This window comes from Lupinus angustifolius, unplaced genomic scaffold, assembly GCF_001865875.1.
Source record: "Lupinus angustifolius cultivar Tanjil unplaced genomic scaffold, LupAngTanjil_v1.0 Scaffold_5_126, whole genome shotgun sequence".
NCBI classification, from domain to species: Eukaryota; Viridiplantae; Streptophyta; class Magnoliopsida; order Fabales; family Fabaceae; genus Lupinus; species Lupinus angustifolius.
Genome location: NW_017717338.1, coordinates 1275 through 23138, shown reverse-complemented (window position 1 = coordinate 23138; position 21864 = coordinate 1275). Strand labels below are relative to the sequence as shown.

The 21864-nt window shown below is 33.9% G+C and overlaps 2 protein-coding genes across 2 annotated transcripts; both read right to left on the bottom strand.

Moving 5' to 3' along the window:
* Positions 1 to 2625: 2625 nt before the first annotated feature.
* Positions 2626 to 5357, bottom strand: LOC109337335 (U-box domain-containing protein 4-like). Its single transcript, XM_019574293.1, has 2 exons — positions 4302 to 5357; positions 2626 to 2935 (listed from the first exon to the last, which is right to left on the bottom strand). The coding sequence occupies exons 1-2, from the start codon at positions 5271 to 5273 to the stop codon at positions 2861 to 2863; spliced, it is 1047 nt and encodes a 348-aa protein (XP_019429838.1). The 5' UTR covers positions 5274 to 5357; the 3' UTR covers positions 2626 to 2860.
* Positions 5358 to 7333: 1976 nt separating this feature from the next.
* On the bottom strand, positions 7334 to 20749 carry LOC109337334. Its single transcript, XM_019574292.1, has 8 exons — positions 20381 to 20749; positions 16664 to 17406; positions 12856 to 14573; positions 10490 to 10674; positions 9292 to 9868; positions 9125 to 9206; positions 8095 to 8142; positions 7334 to 7679 (listed from the first exon to the last, which is right to left on the bottom strand). The coding sequence occupies exons 1-8, from the start codon at positions 20670 to 20672 to the stop codon at positions 7476 to 7478; spliced, it is 3849 nt and encodes a 1282-aa protein (XP_019429837.1). The 5' UTR covers positions 20673 to 20749; the 3' UTR covers positions 7334 to 7475.
* Positions 20750 to 21864: the final 1115 nt, after the last annotated feature.

Genomic DNA, 21864 nt, shown 5'->3' with positions numbered 1-21864 from the left:
TAACTTTAACAATATTCTTCTAAATTGATATTGATATGGAATGACATGTACAAATTTGTTTGGTTTAAATTGTGGAATTCAGTAAAAATGATGGTAGATATTGATTGGTTTAGTTTGTGGATTTGGGTAAAAAGGATGATTGAGATTGTTTTAGTTAGTTTGGGATTTGGGTAAAAAGGATGATAAAGATTGTTTGAGTACTTTGTGTGTTTGAAATTGGAGGATTTTAAGAATTTTGATTTCTTATGGCTGAGAAATTATTTAAAAAAAATTCTAATGCCATCTAAGTTATATTTATTGTAATCTATTGTCAAATGAGAAAATTGGAAAGAAAATTCAACATTGGAAAATGGAAAATGAGAAAGCTTGATTCTGTGAATTGGATACAATGTGTTACATAACTGCCTGAGGAAACAATTTAACGAGCAAAAACAAAAGATCATTTGGCAACAGATTTATTGGGCCAACTCATTGAATCTCACTCGGTTACTCAAACCATCCCTTCACTTGCCAATTTCAATATCCCACTCTCGTTCCAACTTTACACTCAATTTCACTCAACAGCAAGCAATTATTCACTCTCAATCTCATTCTGTTTCTCCATTCTCTAATGCCACTTGTAACTAACCTTCTCAATTTTGTTATGGGTCTGTCATTTAAGGTGCAAATCGACACCCCACAAGGGTTACAGGTCTCAAATAGCGCTATCTCTGTTTCTAAAAAAGCACATGCACTCCAATCATATTCATCATTGCCTTCACTCATCTCCTCCACTTGGGTCTTTTTTACGTTTGTTATTGATTGTGGTTTTCTATCTCTTGTTTTTTAAAATTGAGGTAATGCAAACAGTTTTAGGTAAAGCTAACTTGGATGCCATAAACCACCCAATTACTAATTCTATCCAACAAGTACAGAACATTATAAGCAAAAAAACAACAAGAACCCCACTAGTTCTAAAGTCAGGTACAGTAGCATCCCAAGCAAAGAATTGGATTGGAAGTATTCTGAAGTACATATTCGTCAAACACTCTGGCATGTTCGTGTCCGATACGTATCCGACATAGATATATTCGAATTTGCGAATAATATATATCCATAGAATATCTAAAAATTAAAAAAATAAAATAAAATAAATAAATATTAAGTATCGAATCAATAAAATATAGAATAATATGGATTCGTTTTGAATAAAATAGGATAATCCATTATACGAATTTTTGTACGGAGGGTTCGAATCCCTCTCTTTCCGGGTTACTGACCACAATGTTTCAAATAACACAAATAACAGTGGACATCATTATTCCGAGTTTAACTCCTCTCCAATAATGCAGAGACCATTACTAAAACATGTGGCTAAGATTTTTTAAACTTTATTTATTTATTTTTTATAAAAATAATATAAAATCATGACCATTGAAAAGATTTTTTTGTCACATGTCATTATCCGATAGATTTGTTTTCAATAAACATCAACTTATTTAAAGGCCACATAGACTCATACCAACATATTGTCACACTGCATTGATCCTTCGATAGTCAGTCCACCATACTGACTCTCCGATCCACAACATTGCCCTCAAGAAAGAGATGAAATTGATACTGTTTTTGTTTCTAGGGCTAGACAATAAGTAATTTTATGAACTATTATATTATATTTTCTAGTTTTGGTACTTGGAATTTTGGAAGATAATGATTTTCAATTTCCATTATATTTTTTACTTTGGATATTTTGATTTACACTTATAATTTTATTAAATTTTTTATGTGTTTTTTATTATTTTATACATGTATCCTTGAACGTATCATATTCTATATTTTAGAAAAAATGTGTGTCAATATATGAGATACGTATCATATCCGACATATTCATGGTTCATAGTGGAAGTCTATTTGAATCAAGACATACAGGCAGATTTATATTGTCCTCTTATCTATATCCAAGATTTGATATTTATCTCAATCCATGATGTTCTCCAAAATTAATTAATCTTTCCTTTTGATATTTGTTGAACTTGATTCTGTATTTTTGGTTTTGTATGCTTGTGTTTAAGAAAATTGGTTTCAATTGGTATGAATTTGTTGAAAATGTAGCCGTTTGAAATTCATTCTTCTCTCATCAAATCATATTTTTTTTCCTATTGTTTAATGCTTCAACAAAACTTGCACAGTGTTCTGCTTTGGTGATGCTTTAACTCACTTTCCTTTTCAATTTTTATTGTCTTCCACTCCAACCAAGTGAACACCTTGAAATCACCATTCTTTTTTTCTTTTTAATATTGCCCTATCTTTTTTAGAATATTAGTTTCACGTAACTATAAAAGTTGATTAACATACCAAAAGTATTAAAAATGAAAAGTAGTTCACTCCTTGTTTCCTTTTTCCATGGAAGCATATAACATGTTACTTTTAATGAGAGCTATGCTTTCTTATCCTGCTAATCTTCTAATTTTAAAACCAAATATATATAAAAAGTTAGCACCACGCTAATATCAAAATATATATAAAAAGTTAGCACCACATTTATAACGGCAATGATAATATAATAATATTATCATAGTAACATAGCAGAAGGACCAACAAAAGATAGTCCCATCACATTCACAATTTTATAAGAGAAAAAAAACATTGGCACTGAATGGTGTGCAATATCTTTTAAAGCTCAAATACCAAACCAAAACTCAAACTTTATCATTATATCACAAACTTTACAAAGCTTCTCCGTCACAAAAGATATTTACAAAGTTTAGGCTCAATCATTTAATATATTTCTCTATTTGAGAACACACCGTTTGCTTAATTCATTTGTGTTTGATTGTAGGGTACACACCCTTAAGAGATGATGAGTGTTTGCTGGTGTTTATTATGACACTTCTGACATACGTGCAGCGAGGTTGCCGGATCTTGGTTGTCGCAGAAGCTCAATTAATTTCTCCACCTAGGAGAAAAATAATGTTTTGTAAATGATTGTGGTCCTAACATGGCACTATACATAAAGACATAATAATACAAGTACATGACTCTATGATAGACTTGGTATAAATGGTTCTTAAAATATTGCCAAACCCAACAACAATAATATAGATTGACAGTTTTTTAATGTTACGAGAGCAAGGAGAAGTTGTACTTTTAATATGACACTTCAATTATGTCGTTCGAAAATAAAAAAGTAGAATTAGAGACGATGATATAAACAAAACTAATTGACAATTTTGTCAACAGATCTTTACCCACAATTATACATCTTTAGGGACATGATGCGGATTCAAATTTCAATAAAATATATCGATATATAATATAATTCTTATCCTCGTGCAATTAAATAAAAGATGGATACTCACTTTAGATCAATTTGATCTCCACAGTATAAAAATCAAAACCAATAAATTATAACCAATAAATTATATAGAAATTCATTGAGTTTTAATTAAATTACATAAATTACTCTTTTTTAATTTACATAAATCACTCTCAATTATACACATATATTATATTGACAACACATGATATTTGAATTTATCTTTACAATATAAGATATTTTGTTTCACTTAATTACATTTATCATCATTTTTTGCTTAAGAAATTATACTTATGGATAGTTAATCTAATGTATGTATATTTTAAGGAGTATTTCATTTATTTGTGCAAGATTAAATAAGGGATAATGATTTGTATAATTTCACTAAAACTCATGATTATCAATGTAATTTACTCAATCAAAACTATACCTAGAGATCACAAATATGAATTAAAATAGTTTTTTGAAAAAAAATAATATCCTCATAATTAGTCATAAAATGATTAATTTGACCCATTTAATATTTTTCGGAATCGGTTTATCAATTTTACAGAAAAATTTAGAAAATAAACTTTAATCTAAATAAAATTTAGACCCTATGAATCCTTAAATAAAGAATGAACATATTAAAATACATGTTAAAACAAAATGAACGTGACAGAATGAACTATACAAGATTACCTAATTAATGCCATGACAATAGGTGAGACGACGTGCACTAAAACAATTCTATTTTAAATTAGCCAATTAGCAAAAAGTTAAGATATTAACGTATTTACAATTTTACCATGGATATTGACTTTGAAATGAATAAGGATGATTATAATTTTAATAAATAAAAGAATAAATGTATTATTTTTTGTTATTATGTGATAATTATCTCTCACAATTCTTATTTTATTATTCTTATTCTGAAATAGAATGAAGTGGCAGTCAAACCACCATGCCACGTAAGCAACCAAGTCATAGAATTGAACTGAACAGTGTGAATGAGTTACGACTTTACCTTTTGTTTGACGCGAATGGTGCCTGACTGAGACAAAGCAACCAACGGCGGAATAGCACCCTCACGCGCCACCATAGTCCGATAAGCCACGCTCTCCTCACAAATCTGTAACAGAATAGCCACCGCAATTTCCTTCTGTCTCTGAGTCCCAACCTCCACAATCTCCACCAGCACCGGAATCCCACCTTCCACCACCACTGCCGCCCTGGCCTCCGGCACCGAGACCAGCAAACTTGCCACGTAAGCAGCCTTATCAACCATATTCGATTCAAAATCCGCCATCAATTCCACCAGCACTCTCATAATCCCTGATTTTATAGCCCTAACCTTATTCTCCTTAACCGAACACAACGAATACAACGCCGTACACGCATCCTTCTTCCCCCGAAACGCACCGTTTTCTAGAAGGTTCACTAGTAACGGAATAGCACCTGATCTTCCGATTATACCCTTGTTCTCTTCCAATTGTGAGAGACGAAGAAGCGCACACGCTGCGTTTTCCTTTGCAGTTGAATTTCCCGTATTAAGAGCTTTCACCAAAGGCTTAACCGCTCCGGATGAAGCTATAACGTCTTTATTTTCGTCGCATAGTGAAAGATTCAAAATCGCGGTGACTCCATATTCTTGAAGCTGAAGATCTTGTGATGAAATTAGAGAGATTAAAGGCTTAATAGCACCAGCTTTGGCGATTTTAACGCGATTTTCAGCCTTGTTTTTCGCGAGTAATCGGATTTCCATAGCGGCTTGTTTTTGTTCATCGATGGAACAGGAAGTGAGGTCACGAACTAGTTGGTGAATAAGATCGTCGGAATTTTCGGTGGCGCAGGCGATGAGGAACCGTCGGGTTTGAGAAGGAGCGGTTTGGAACTCGCCGGAACGGTCGCTGTTGCAATCACTAAAAGCGGAAGAAGAAGAATCGTCGCTGAAATTGTGACCCATGTATGAATAATTGGTGGGGCTCTCTGTTCCCATCACTGTGTTTCGAAATTCTGTGTTGTAAGGTGTTTGAGGGTTGAGAATGTGTAGAAGAGAGTAAAGGGTTCGTGTAGAGAGTGGAATATAAATATAGACTTGAGAAATAGACTAATAGAGATCTATATCATGTCTCATATAGTATTTTATATACAAACAAAAAAAAGATATTTAGGTAAATTATCATTTTTATATTTTTATATAATGATAAAAATGTTATCTTCTCATATCTCAAGAATAAAAATATTAAACTATATCATTTTTTTCTCTTATTTTAGATATATTTATTTCTTCATTACCAAAAATTATTCTAACTCATATCATTCTAATAAGACTTTGAAGAATCATTATTGAAACTGTAAGTCAAATATGAACAATTATTGTGGAGATCATTATCATTGGTGCATGTCATTATTTCTATTCTAGAGACACTAAATTTTTCAACTTTTTTAAGTATAGTTTTAAAACTTTACAAATATTTTCTTCACCTCACATTCCAATAGAGTGATCACATTTTCTACATGTGTATTGAAAGTAAGGCATGGAGTTTAGGTGTTGATTGCCACGTGCAGATATTCAATATTTGACCGTAACTAATTCCAATATGCCAACCACGTGTGAGGGTTCTCTTCGTTAAACGCGTGCGTAGAAAGATCGTTTTCGATGAAGAGTGTTTCCTACCTTTCTATGTTGGTAAAATAAAAAGCTGCACACGGTATCCATAAGATTTGGATTTCCATTCACTCCAACAATTGTACCTTTTTGGTGCTTCTTGGAGTTTTAATTTTTAGTATTTTTAGAAAGAGAAAGAAATAGGGAAGAAGAGTACAAGAAATAATTTTGTCTTAGACTCCAAAGAACGACTAGAGAAATGTAACAATCTCATAAGTGTAGTTGCCGGAACCTAATACTTAAAATTTGTAAGGACCGCATATATTTACTTTATTTTTTATAAAAATAGTATCGTCTTTTCCTATTTTATATAACATTTACGCCCATTCTATTATCTAAACAACTAAAAATTTATAGCATTTACATTAAAGATAAATAGAGGAGTTAGAACAAATCTCATTGATTTCAGATTAGTTTTTTTTTGTGTAATAAGGTTTGAGTGCAACAAAAAAATGGGAAGTTGATGTCATTTTTTAAACTATATGGGGTGTGCATGTCATCATGACAAACTTAGATTTCGATATAACAAATCAAAATCTATTTTTTCTACCTTTGTTTTGGCTGCAGTTTCTAGTTTTTGGCAACTTCTCTTTCAAGGGTAACATGAGGACTTTCTTTTAATCTTAAAAGAGTCAGTTGTTACTTTGTTATTTGTTTAGATAAGCTAACTACAAAGCTTATTTATTTCTTAATATTTTCAAAGTGTTGATCCTATTTCTCTCCCTTCTATAATGCTTTCCTTCCTCTGTGTTTCTCTGATGGGGGACTACCAGCAAATTAGAGTATTTTCCAATACGTCGTTTGAACTCTAGCAAAATGCAATGCTAATAGAGTTGAGACAACCAGTGCTCTAGTGTCCACCTATGCCACTATCCAGAAGGACTAAGGACGTATATTAAGTTAAACCATGGTCTACTGATGTAAGGTTCTGCTAGATTCTCAAAAAATCAAGGATTCGATTCATAATAGCAACTTGTTGGAAAGGATAATCATACACCCAGAGGAATTAATTCCTTATCCATTGAATGAGGGATACTCTTGGTAATACAAAAAAAAAAGTAACATAAGAAAAATATGCAAGTATAACACTACCTTCCTTTCAAGACTACAATCCCACCATTCTATAGAAATAGCCAATAATATATACAGACTTAAACCAAAATGTTTTACAAAAAACTCCCTGTTCTGTTACTTCTGTGACTGTATTCTTATGTCATTTTAGTTACAAACCAAATCTTGCCCTATTATGTTCTTCATCAGAGGGTTTGAAGACTGTGAAGCCATGGCTCTTGCATATTTACATTACCATCAACCTTACGACATTAATTAACAAGACTTGGTTTATCTATAATAGACAAACCAAAAATTCCCACACAAGGGAACCTACATATCAACCAAATAGCATAACAACAGAATTGCATATTTCTTAAAATCATCATTCATATTGTGTATAAACAAAAGTATGCCTTCAATAATCACAATACTATGACTAGGTCTAAGCTTTGCTCTATATGATAAAGGACACAACAATCACATCCACTCAAAGTTTGTGTCTTTGGGCAGAACCAAAGCAATGAGGCAATCAGATGGGTCAGGTGCAATAGAAAGCAAAGAGCATGTTTCAAGAGAGTGGGGGAGTATAAATAGCAACCTTGGCCATATGGAATTTGATGCTGGGATTTTAATAACTCCAGCACAATCCCTCTGCTTTAAGTATGATATGAAATCCTGAAACTGGTTGAAGGACACATGGTTAATATTACAAGAGATGTTACAGCATAAAACACATATTCTAACTCTCATGATAGTAACATGTGAATGATTAAAAATGTTGAGAGGAAGTTTAAAAAATATAGAGCAATATGAAAGGGGATGTGTTTTTGTTTTTTACTAAATTGTGCTGCAAGTATACTTCAGTCGGTGGTTAAAAACTGATCTACCATGGCCTTCAGAAAAAAAGCAAACATTTCAGAGGAATTGCAAGTTGCAACAATGATGGATTAAAATTTATGAAGTAAATTGGTTGCTTCTAGAAATTTCAGTAACAATCCACAGAACAGGTAAATCAAATCTGCCATAAAATTCTGTGATCAGGAGAGGAAGACAAAAATACAATCTAGATTCAGAAATAAATAATAGAAAAAAATACCCTTCTGTGATCACTTGTGGAAGATGGTATCAAACGGCACACTTCTCTCTGCATCAGAAGTCAATACAACAAAGACATAGTTAGATTCACGGAACAGAACACAACGCAGGAAGCTCTAAAATTTCATAGCCATAAAAATAGGGAGACTGGCATAGTCATTTCTTGACACAAAAATCCAGGAAGGAATTTTGTTGTTATCAAAAATCAAGCTAACACCCAGCCCAGTCAGAAAATATACTGAAAAGAATAATTTGCTAAGGTGGACAAAATATATCTGATCTTCTATCCATCAAAGTTAGAAGACTTCGATATTGCAATTCTCTTGCATGGATTTGACTATGCCATCTCTAAGATAGATGCTCAATTCTCAATATTCAATAATCAAATATTAAGCCAAGGTCCATGATACAAACAACATGCCATACATATGTGACTCAACTAGGAACATATATCCAGAGTCAAATAACCAAGTTAAGAAATTCCTAAATCACAGATAAATTATAATAATCCATAAATCCCAAAGGCACTGACATCATAAGCATATCTCCTAATAGTGCATTATATATTATAATCATTTAATCATTTTATGGTTTGCAGTGCGCATATAGTGTCGGCTGAAGGGAGCCATACAGTAGTGCCAGCTCAAAATTCAAAAAACTTCCAGCTGTTTGATTATAGAGCAAGATAATTCAATCTAATCTACTCTTGTTCATGCATTGGATTTACCCATCTCTACACAAACTACAAATGTCTTATGCAAATAGATCATAGACATGCCATCAGGCATGTTAGTACAAAGGAGAGTGAATTGACAAGCAAATCAGAATTACATGGGAACCAAAACGTGTTGGTTATGTTTGCGCATACTATAGTATCCTAGCCGCATAGACCTAAAACTATACTCAAAGCACATTTAATGTAGTAGCCCGATATAAAGCATCACCTAACGAATTAGAGAAGCAATTCATGAAACAGTGAGCATGAGATGGCAGGGGAAAGGAGGGAAGTCAAAGGATATTTGAAAACTCACTCTATTATGTGGAGTAACAGCAAATGTTGATTTCACATGTTGAAAATCTGTGCGTTTAGTCATGTCTAATTTTGTGGGCCATCTGCATCAAAGAAACAGCAACATAAACAGGCATATATTTGAAGAAAATATTCTGACCAGTAAGGAATCAACAGATGATGTCTTACTCAGCAGGCTCAGGTATGTCATTTGAGTATCTGCAAATATTTGAATCTGCTCTACATGCATAAATTGTACAGTAGTTAACCCCACTCTTACAGAGACTCCCTTGCCATTGATACTGCATAGACTGACTTGAACATTCCATATTGATTGATTCTTGCACAGGCAAAGGTGGAGGAGGTGGTGGAGGAACCAAGGGTGGCTGTGTCTGGGGTAAAGGTGGCGGAGAAGAAGGAAGCAGAGGCGGCATTTCAGGCTGAGGATGTGGCAAAGATGATAAAGATGGTGGTATAACTGGTCGAGGAATAAGCTGGTTATAAGGCGGCATTGGAGTTCCCTGTATCTGAGCAAGTGGAGTTACTGATGCAGGTATGAAAGGACTTGTAACAGAACTACCATGAAAATTATTTGGCATTACTCCTGTCCTGAATTGGTTGACAGGTAATTGATTATTCATTCCCTGTGAATCCCATGGACCATTTGGAGGACCATAAACAGGGCGAATGAATGTAGAGGACTGAATTTGTTGTTGTGGTGGAACGGAAGGTCCTTGTATTACAGAGAGTGAATGTGCAACACCACCTGGTAGAAAATGGAGTCAGTTACAGTCACAGCTGTTCAGTGCACAGGAAAATAGCATTTGCACCTAACTTCATTCAATCAATAAAACCTTTTAAAACAAAGCTATACCCACTATGAAGCACGGATACAGATACGTGTGTCAGATACAATACATATCTGATACGTCGACACACATTTTTCTAAAATGTAGGATACAATACGTTTATGGATACGTGTATAAAATAGTAAAAAATACATAAAATATGATAAAATTATAAGTGTAAATCAAAATATCTAAAGTAGAACATATAGTGGAAATTGTAAATCATTGTCCTCCAAAATTCCAAGTACCAAAACTAGAAAATATAGTAGAATAATTCATAAAATTGATAAAAACGTATCTTATCTTATTTTATTTTTTGTTCAAAATGTATAAGATATGTATCTTCATCTTTATTTTTTATTTTTGAATATTCTAGTGATATGTATCCTTCACGAATCTGAGCGTATTTGTGTTGGATACGTGTCCGACACCGACACGTGAGAGTGTTCAACGTATCCGTGCTTCAGAGCCCACAGGCATGCCAAATCAAAAAAAGAAGAAAAATTGACAGTTTTTTCCTTAATAATCCGTAGTATTACCTCCTTGTTGAGGATCCATTGATAAATTATCATAATCATCAGGCTTCCTTGCTCCAACTTCTGACATCTCCCTCGAACCAGGAAAGTGCCAGTTTGACTGAGACATAGGTGCACCATGTACGTGCTCCATAGAGTTTTTCTCCGGTATATTTGGAAATAGAAGAGCATTCTGATTTCCAGGTTTGCTGTATAAAAATGAGAGGATAATAACCATATAAATTTGTAAACTCTAAATTATCCTTAAGACTTGTTATGAAACAATCTAAAATCTGTTGGAAAAAGTAACACCCCTAGCCAAACATGGAAACAGAGTCCATGATCAACTGACAAATGTATAAAACAAAATTGGTTTACACTTTACACCAACAGAGAACAGTTTTTTTATTTATATATTAGGTAATTTACTTTTGAGTTATATGTTTGAATTCTATGTGTCAAGGACCAACTGTCCTAATAGAGTAAACTGTTAAGTGAAGGCTCAAGATTGGTGTTACGTCTAAAGCCCTGTTCTACCTTATGCTCAGTTGAACTTTTATTTAGAAGAATGGAAGACGGAAAGGATTAGACTCTTGTTCGTGTGGTCATGGAGGCTCTACTATCATGTCAATTCTCACCTCAACCAAAAGCTGTTTGGTTTTTACATGTCTAGCAGTATCGATTCTTTCTCCAAATTTTATGTCAACAGGGAAACTATTCACGATACAAGTCATCCGTGTGCATATACACCTAAAGGCTTAAGCTTTAGAGAGAAATGGTCCATGCCATGGTATTACAGATCGAGACCAAGAGCTATGGAGTTTTGATCCTTGCCACCCCTATTCATCTAATAATATAACCAAACCTTATCCCCACTAGGTGGGATTGACTATCTGGATCAGATGATGCCATAATACTCAATCCTAAATCATGTTCATTGACAAAGCATTGATCTCAAAAAATTTCTTAATCATTTCACCTATAGTTTTTTTTGGACTAACCTTCATTGGTCGACCGTTCTTACTAAGGCTTCTAATGTTCTTTTCCATACATGTCCATACCACCTTAGGCGCGACTCTACCATCTTTTCTACAATAATAGTTACCCCAACTTTCGCTCAATGCATTTATTCCTAATCCTATCTTGTATAGCATGTTCACTCATCGTTCACAACATTCTTATATGTAATACGTTAATTTTATTCTCTTGTTGACATTTTACTGTTAAACCTTCAACTCCATATAACATTGCAGATTTTATAGTTGTGTAGAAAAATTTTCCCTTAAGCTTGAGTGGCACATTACAATCGCATATGACAACTGAAACACTCTGTCATTTTATCCATTCGGCTTGAGTTTTGTGGTTTACATCTCCCTCGATTTCTCCATTGTGTTGTATGATTAACCCAAGATACTTCAATCTAGTTACTTGTGGTATGGCATGATCAAATTTGTACCTCTACAATGGAGTTTGTCGGCCTTTTGTTAAACTTACGCTTCATATACTCCGACTTACTTCTACTTATATGAAAGTCATGTGCTTCTAAAGTTTGTCTCCACAATTCTAGCTTCCCATTTAATTCCTCTCTCGATTTGCCCCCATTCTTCTAATAATGGGAAGTCTAGTGCACGAAACTCTCATCTAGTGGGGTCCGGGAGGGGAAATGTACACATCCCTTCTCTCGTAAACAAAGAAGTTGTTTCTAGGATTTGAACCCATGACCTCCAAATCACAAGGCAAGCAACCTTACATTTCAACTCAAACAAGATAGGTTGCTCAATGTTTTGTTCACAACTGAAGCCAAAAGAGCTCTTCATAAGCCAGCATGTGATAGATATATTAAGCCATTAATGTGCTTTCACCTAACAGCTTAAACTTTCAGGACAGATGGTAATGCCAAAATGAATACTATTTTATATTATTATTTAGTAAATCTTTAAAAATATGTATAACGTTATTTGCAAGAAGTAATTCATTATATTCACTCAATATGAAATTTCAAATGCAAAATTCATAAAATAGGGGCAAGGAATCTGAACATAATATTTTGATGTCTTTTCAATAAAAGAATGAGATTTTTAGTAATTAGCATCCAGTTAGATTAAGCATATTTTACACGAGTCAATTGAAAAATTATCCACCAATTTTCTACTTCCAATCTCTAATAATATTACATGGCATCAAGTACACATGTCATAAACATTCACTGAACATTTAAGAAAATGAGGACCATGTATTCACATGTAACTTGGTGCCTTTCAATGAGAGAATGAGAAGCCATTGGAGTTTGTGGTAAATGCATTCACACAAAGAAGAAAAAAAGGTCAGCCACAAACTTAAAGCATAAGTGTTTTTATGTATTTATATTATAAAAATTAATCTTGTATAACCTGAATTCAATCTGGAAGAACAACGCTGGACAACCACGAAGATTCTTGAGAACAGAAACTGCACCATCAACATTACTGCATTCAACAAACCAACCACATCCCATATGCACGTTTGCTTGTGTCAACCTCACTATTGAGCCAGAGTTACCGACAGCAAGGTTGCAAATGGCCATTAGCTCATTATCAGTGAGAAACATAGAGCCACTACTTGGAATAGTTATCCACAGAGTGCTGGACGGAACTGTATCTTCCCCACGCATGGAAGAAGCACAATTATTTCCAGTCATATAGTTATTGTGGAGACCTATGTTTTGATTAATATTATACTTTGTACACAATGATGCTAGTAAAGAATACAATTGAGACATCCTAGTTTGACTGCTGTCAGCAGGGCTCTCAGGCAAAGTCCGAGCATGAGGCGATCCAGCAACTTGGTTGTTGATTTTAAGCTCAAGATGGGGAGGGCCGGGCACAGGTGTTGCACCAACCGAATAAACATGCCCAATTCCAACATTACCTGTTACTGGAGCAGAATGTGGGTTATAGTTACTTCTTTCTCTTCTGAGCTGTCTCAGATGCAACATGACAGAGGTAGCTTCTTCAGGAGTTTCAAACTCCATAAGTAATGCACACTCACAGCTAAGATCAATAACTGAGAGAGGACATTTACGGATTACTTTCCATGACTCATGCAGGATCTCATCCTTAGCCCATTGACTAGAAATGCTTCCAGCATAAATATGAGAACTATAGCCAATTGCAAAACCATTCATAGCACCTCTAGTTCCAAATCCAATATCCATGAATTTTACACAGCATGGAAAATTTCCAGGTAAATAGTGTCGAGCTTTTATTGCATCAATGATCCCTCTATACTCAACCAAGGCAAATCCTTTCACAGAGAAGAAAAAATATTGTTCAATAGGACCAAGCCGCTCCAATTGAAACCTAATATGGCTTTCAGACATGTCAGGGCCTACACAACCTACCCAGAGCTGCTTAGAAGCAGAGACAATATCCATGGCTGCAGGATCCCCATCACAGCACCAGGCAATTTGACTTCTCAATGCAGACGGTGACATAAACTGATGATGAGGAGATGTCAGAATATTACAAGCAGTTCCACTAGATGACCTCAATGGAGGGGAATTGAAATTCATATTTAAAGCTTGGTTTTTCTCAACATTTGGGCAATCATCACTAACTTCACACGAATTACTCCTAACATCTAATGGCTTTCTAAACCCAGATGACAACATCTGATGCCCAACTAAGTCTCTAGGTGTGGAACACATAACATTGGGCATATTCCCTTCCTCCCCTATGGGCCTAGAGAGTCCATTGTCAAAATGAGAACCCATTTTTGATACAGGAACAGTATCAGGAGAAACTGCAGAGCCATGACCTCTCAAATATGTATCAGAAACTTTATCGGTGAGACCACCAGTAGAAGACCCGACAAGAAATTTTGAAATTCCAACTTTTCCAGATGATTTGCCAACAATTTCATGTTCATTCCTATTCATGTAAGTTGAAGAATCAGATTTATCTTCATCGCTATCTATCTGGCAGTCTTCCAAATCTGCTTGCTGAGGAATCATTCCAAGAATTCCTTGCAGTGATGACGAAATTTCAGGTGAAGAATTAGTAAGCAAGTCCAATAATTTCTTACATCTATGCAACATCCATTTCCTCAGTGAGGAGTCCTTGTTAAGAACCTGTATAGAGAAAGGCCAAGAAAAAGTGTCATCAGAAAGAATTTAGAACAAAGCTTTTAACAATGTTCTTCAATGTCAGCAACAACTAATATGCTAGTAAATTAGTAATTTCAAAATATCAACAAAATTAAGCAAAAAGCATATCATGACAAAAGAATAAAAACAAAAGCATCCCATCTTGGCTTTACAATTAAATGCTATATACCAAGTTATGTTCCTTTGAAGAAAACATAAAATTGAAGAACAAAATAGTAACACTACCAAGCAGTATGTTCATCACCTTAAATTTCTACCAAAATGACAAGTATTTGATATACGTCACAAACTTGTTTATGGATAATGTTTTACAGCAGCCATATAAAATAAAACAAAGTGGGAGAGACAGAACCAACATAATCACCAAGATATAAATAAAAATAATGACATGGGCAGATCCACGTAAGTCCTTAAAAAATAAGGATGTAGCATAGGCATTTTAAGTTTCAAAATGATCAAGGCAAATGGAGCTGCCAGGGCTCATATTTCTTCCAATCAAATTCGCACATATCATTGACAATGATTTAATTACTCAACAGCCACTAAAACCCGACAAGTACATCTACCACTCAGCCTCTCAGAACTCACTCAGAATGTAGTTTCAATATGATAAGTTTAGTTATATCTTCCACAAAATTAACCACTCTGCGAATTATTGAAAATGACATGTGACCTTTATGCACAATCCTTACAGGGATCATTTGTTTTAAGAGTTTGATAGACTAATACACATTACTATTATTTCTGATTACAATTCATTAGAAGATGAGTATTCTTATAACTATACAAGTGAAAGTGGATGATTAGAGCTCTAGCCCAAACAATGCAACAAATTTATCAATATTTATTTTAAATTGAACTAATAAATATACACAATGAGAAGTATAAATGTTAATGCAGTGGATGAAAGTTGCAAGTTTTATTCTGAAATGTAAGACATGAGCTGTTTATTGGTCATAAAAGAAAAGATAAAATAAGAAATGAATATATTAGAGTAAAACAAGGAACTTAAGGAATAAATGATAGAAACGTGCCTACAATAGTTTGAAGATGTTAGAGGGAAACCAACAGAAGCTAGTCAGAAAGAGTATGAGTTGAACCAATGGCAAACAACCCAATATTTTGAGGCAAAGGAAAACAATGAAAAAACTCAGTGAAACCAATAAAAAGGAGTTATATTTGAATGGCTTGTCCGATGACTTGGTTTTTATAACGACAAAACAACCTTTAACTCCGCTAGGTAGGTTTTTTTATAAGAGAATAAATATTATTAGAAAGGGAGAAAACTAAAAGAGAATAAGAAATCCTCCAAGATACGAAAAGAAAAACCTACAAACTGATCAACAGGAACATGCAATAAAGCATGCCAATCTCTCTACATATCTACCATATTAACGCTGCTAAAAAGCCCATGGATTTTACATGAGAGCAAAGCCAAAGACATAGCCCTATAGTGGACTTGGCTTTTGACATAACACGATGGCGTCATTTGATCCATGTAAGCTGACCCCCCTCAAGAAAAAAACTGGGTAAGGGTTCTGTTGTGGTTGTTGAAAGACAGAAGCAGTTAGGTATCTATTTTTTATGCATACACATTAGAAACCTATTTTTCCTTATATGCAAAAGTCATTTTGCTTAAAAGGAAAAAATAACAACTTAATAGTAATTTCCTTCGGAAGCAGATTCATTCTTTTAACAGTAACACAATTGAAAGGTGTATTCAAGCTTTGTGCTTGCCTCAACTATCTACAAAAGATGAGACCTCAAGTCAATGACACTACCACGTGCATAACTATTTGTAAGACTGATATATGAACAACTTTTAATCAAAGGTGACCGTATGGGTACAACTCTTCCAAAGGAGACAGCAAAATAAAAGAAGAGTAGTCTATCAAGCTGCAAAGATAATTTCAAGAATAGATCAATAATAAAGTTCAAAATAGATGCAAAGAGCATGAAATTAATCAGAAAAGACAGTTTCCATAAATAAACTACACACTACCAATAATATTGACTGATATCCACAAAGAAAGATAACAATCATTAAGTATTACCAGCATGAGCAAGCAGCTATTGCAAACTGATGAATTACTCCCCGAAACACAGTTGTCATCAGTCATAATTTCCTCACCACCCTCGTCGCCTCTAATATCTGACCCAGTAGAACCTGTACTTGATTTAGGTCCATCTTTTGCACTATCCAAAAGTAGAACTGCATCATTACCATCGTCCAAAGTGCTAGTCACCAGGCTCAGAAAACGCATTCCTGTGGAAGCTTCTTCTTTTGTGGAAGAGACTAAGAACTCCATGCAAGCTGCAAGCAAGTCTTTTGGACAAGAGAAGAAAATCCGAAGTAGACACAATGCACAGGATTTTGTCAGTTTAATCAATGAGCAATCATCTTCATCTAAAACCTTTTGATTCAACTCCGAGAAGACCTCAGGGGAATCTTGAATCTTCAAGAAATTCTTGTCAACCAACTGTATAACATCCTTCCCCTCAAACAAGGCCATAAAAAAGGCTAGCACATTCTGAAAAACAGCAGAGCGAATTCCCTTAATGACAGTAGATGTTGGCACCACCGAAGAAGCAGTGCAGCAGATGTCAGCTAGGCCAAAAATACAGGCTCTAGCAGTTGCAAATGCAATAACATTAGAATCTTCTCCTCTGTTAATCAAAGCCAAATTCCGGTTAAGCATATTAATTATCACATTAGCTGCAGTTTCCAAAGCTGTTGGGCAGTAACATGCATATTGAGGAATAAGATCAGCCACAATACGTTGTACACTTACACAACCTGTGACATTACAGAAGTTTCACTTTGAGCAACAGAGAAGTACACTAATGAATTGAAAAACCCATGCCAGTGAGTAGACCCAGCAATAGTAAGGAGATTTATTAAATAGTTTTAATAAAATTGCATATACTAGTTAGTAGTTCAATAAAATGTAACTATAGACAATAAGATTAAAACTTCTTAGAATAGCAGCGCAATGCATGATTTCACTGAGTCCTGTATGCAGGGAATCCCAATTCCTTTTATTTTACATAACTGGAACGTTTCTCAAAACAGGGCCAAAATTGAAAATAACAAATACTCAAATGGTCATTTTAACCATTTCCTGGAACAGGATATAGAAAAACACGGTAGAATGCAAGTTTGAAAATAAAAAGTGCAGTCCAATGCATGAGACTCCCACCTAGTGGGATCTTAAAAGAGTAAAATTGCTTTCAGGATTTGAACCCATGACTTTCAGGTCAAAAGGCAAGCAACCTTACCATGGCGCCGAGGCTCACCCTCTAGGATGCAACTTTATAATTATAATAAAATTGCTTTTATGAGAAAAAATGTCATACAACTGCATCCATAATACCATTTTATGGGAAGCACATCAAAAAGATTTGGCAATCTTTACCATATATATGTTTAGAGTCCAATTAACTATGAAATATAAAACAGCATTGAAATGATACATATCTTAGCAAAACTGGCAAGTTGAAGATTTAGATCATGAGATATCATCATGTATCAAACGATTTGACATAAATTGAATCCTTAAAACTAATATCATTCCAAACAAGAACAAGAAATAAATTCTTCCATTTTAAATGCTTCACATATGATGTTAGCAGTCAATTAGAGAAACAAAATTTTCAGGCAAACATAAATAACAAAAAGATTCCATGAAGGGCTTTTTGCGTAGAATTTCGTGGTCAAGTGAAATAAATCACACTTCGTTACAATCAGATTCATTATAAGATCTTAATTGACATGTACATCAAATTAGAAGAAATTCAAGTAGATCGACAAAAATTGAAAAGGTGGTTACCCTTGGAAGCAGCAATGAGATTGAGGTAACTCTTTTCAAGGTCAGATGCGAAAGATTTGTCTTTCTGAGACAAGCACAACTTAATATACTTGAGGCATTTGTAAACGCTTTGAATTTCATCCTTGTTTCGCAACTTTGCGGCGATCTCCTCTTCAACCAATGACCTAGTTGGTAGTAGAGATAGGGTTTGTGTAGAGGGTGACCTTTCTTCAAGGGCTAGTGGCGATAAAGATGGCAGTGTTTCTAATGACAGTCTATAGTATTTTCGCTTCTTCGGTGGCATCATAGCTTGGTCCATGGCTACTGATGAATCAAAGACAGAGAGTGTGCTTGGTGTTTTCACTTTGCTTTATAGGGAGTGATTTAGAGGAAGAGATATTATGGTTTTGCAATCTATCCAATTTCAAATATGATATTTATGAAACTACTTTTTCTTCCAGAAAGATGGAGAAATATTCAGTGGCCAATTTTTTACGATAAATCCCCTTATTTATTCTACGACGATTAGTTTCAAGGATTGTTAAAGGGGGCTCTTTAAGGGGATTCAAGTGGACACTGAGGATGTTTCCACCTCCACTCTCTGATTTTCTGATGATATATTTTGGTTTGATTTTCTGATGATATATTTTTGTTCCTGGACCGGATGTTGAATCCTTTATAAATTGTCTATCAATTCTTAAGAGTTTTTGAAATTATATATTGAATATTTTATTCTAAATGTTTATGTTGCCTTTTTCTAAAAAAAATCCTCTGAAATGTTTGTTTGAAGATAAGTAACGTTTTTATCCTTAATCATATTAGAACAGATTTAGTATAAAAAAATGAAGAGTTAAGTTGAGAAGATAAAAGTTAAAACTGCATGGAATAACAAAAAGTGTACTTTACAATATGAATTGCATACTGAATATTTATCCAAGCTCCTCGACAAAAAGGTAATGTCATAAATATCATATTCGAAATAGGACAAATAACAACCATAATACATCTCTTCCTCCCAGCGCCACCAACAGAAAGGAAATTGTTTTATAAAAAACTGAATAAAACAATAACTAAACTGAAAAGTAAACAGAGTAAGTCACAGAACAGGGGCGTATGAGAAGGGTTGGGCTACTAGAATGTGGCCGGAAATGGGTGGTGTAGTGGAAATGTAGTGGACTAACCAAAACATGTTTTAGATAGCTTCCACGTTTCATGTTTTAGATAGCCACAATATTTGCGAATGGGCCACAGTAGGTCACTATCTCAGTCATAAATTGCACGACACGGAAAAATGCATCGCAATAGAGCTTCCATAGTGGCCAGAGGCCACACTAGTGGTATCACACCGCGAAATGGTATAATTAACTACTATAACTAGTTAACTACCACTTTTGTGCACAAAGATGGAAACATTCAACCAATACAACTTCTGTGGACAGTTGCAAACCCTACATTGCTCACAATTTCTTCTCCTTCATTCTCATAAACCCTACAAATTCTCTAATAGTTAAACCACACGCATTTTACCTGCATTTTTTGGAGAAAATGCACAAACACCCTCCTCAACTATATACTTGTTAGTTGTTTTGACATAGTCAACTTGAACTTTCAAATTCTGGCGCAAGTTCCTCATTCATTCTAAAACCTACATATAGACCTTTCCATCCACTACTTAAGTTAAAGCCGATCAACATCTCAAAAACCGAAACAGTTGAAACCAATTAATGACAAATACAACATTTTAAGGTATATTTAAACTAACAGAGAAAGATTCCTCAGCTCTCCTTGTCTATAGAATTCCTCAATTCCATGGCAATATTCCTCTCCAGTAAAATCAACCAATCACAATTCAATTACAATAAAAAACATTATAAGATCCTAATTGAATGAAACTTAAATCAAATAATAAAAAACTAATTCATGTTGATCAACAAAGAGTAGAAGTTTTGGAAAAGCGGTTACCTCTGGAAGCGTTGATGAGAGCGAGATAACTGTGTTCAAGGTCAGGCGTAAAGGTAGGACCATCTTTCTTAGACAAGCAAAACCTAATCCGCTTTAAACACTCCCGCACGCTTCGGATTTCGTCCTTGTTCCGCCGCTTGGCGAGGATCTCGTCCTGAGACAGCGGCGGAGTTGGTGGCGGAGAGGGTTGAAGTGAGGGCGTTGGTTCAGATGGAAGAGGAGGAGGAGGAGGAGGAAGTGAGTCTTGGAAGGTGATTCTTCGCTTCTTTAGAGGCTGCTCAGATGAGGCCATGGCGACGGAGACAGAGTGGGTTCAGACTGATTACGGGTTCATTTTTATTTATTATTAGGAGCAGTAGGTCAGTAGATTGCATGAGATGTATGATACTTATTTATTTGAGAATAAATTGTATTCACAAGAGGTTACAATTTCATTGCATCATTGATCATTCATTTTTATCATCAATGGTAGATGAGACACTAATTGTGTATAAATTATATAAATATTACATTCTATTTATTTTATGAATGAAATATCGTTATAGATTACTAATATAAAGATTTATAGACATTCAATATATTATTTACTATTCATTTGTATTATTTTTATTTAAGAGTCAATGATAATTAAAAATAAATATTAGACGATATAATGATAGTTAAAAAATATTATATTATCAATGTTTACATTCTTTCTCTCTATCCATTATATTATCGATGTTTTACTATTGCTTTGATGTTGTTGAACACTATTTTTAGTGCTTTATGCTTAATAATTAGTATTTTTTATGAGTTTTGGATGTATATGCAATTTTAATTTTTTTATAAAAAAACTGATCCAAAAACGGCATATAATATTTGAACTGGATATGATTGGACATCTTAATATAATATAGACCGGATCGCATATTAATTAAGTGTTTAGATCATGTGATTTTTTGGCTAAAATGCGATCAAATAGATCACGAACACCTCTAGTAATGAGTGTGTATAAATCTTTATACACATAATATATAGATTTCATTTTTATATATAATCGATATATAATTAGTTTGGTCAAATTTAAAAAATTATAAATTTAAAATTGATTAAATGGTACCGCAAGAGTTGGTCAAAATCAATTAGAGCATGGAAAATTTACACATTATTCTACCAGTGCATTGTTAATAATTATTCTACTATAATAATATATTCTAAACAATAATATTTATATTTATAAATTTATTATATTTTATACTTAGTATAATATTTAATTTAAACAATATAAAGTTTAATTAGTCGATCATCACTTCAAACAGTGTAACATTATATAAATACTCTAAATGATTTGATAAATAATATATTTATAAAACTATGATTTTTTTATTTGTATTTTGTAAATTACAATATGTTTTCTTTTGAGTAAATTTCATATTGGAATGAAATTTCACATAGGTAGTCTTCCTTATTTACCCATATACAAATCATCCTTTTGAAGTGATTTA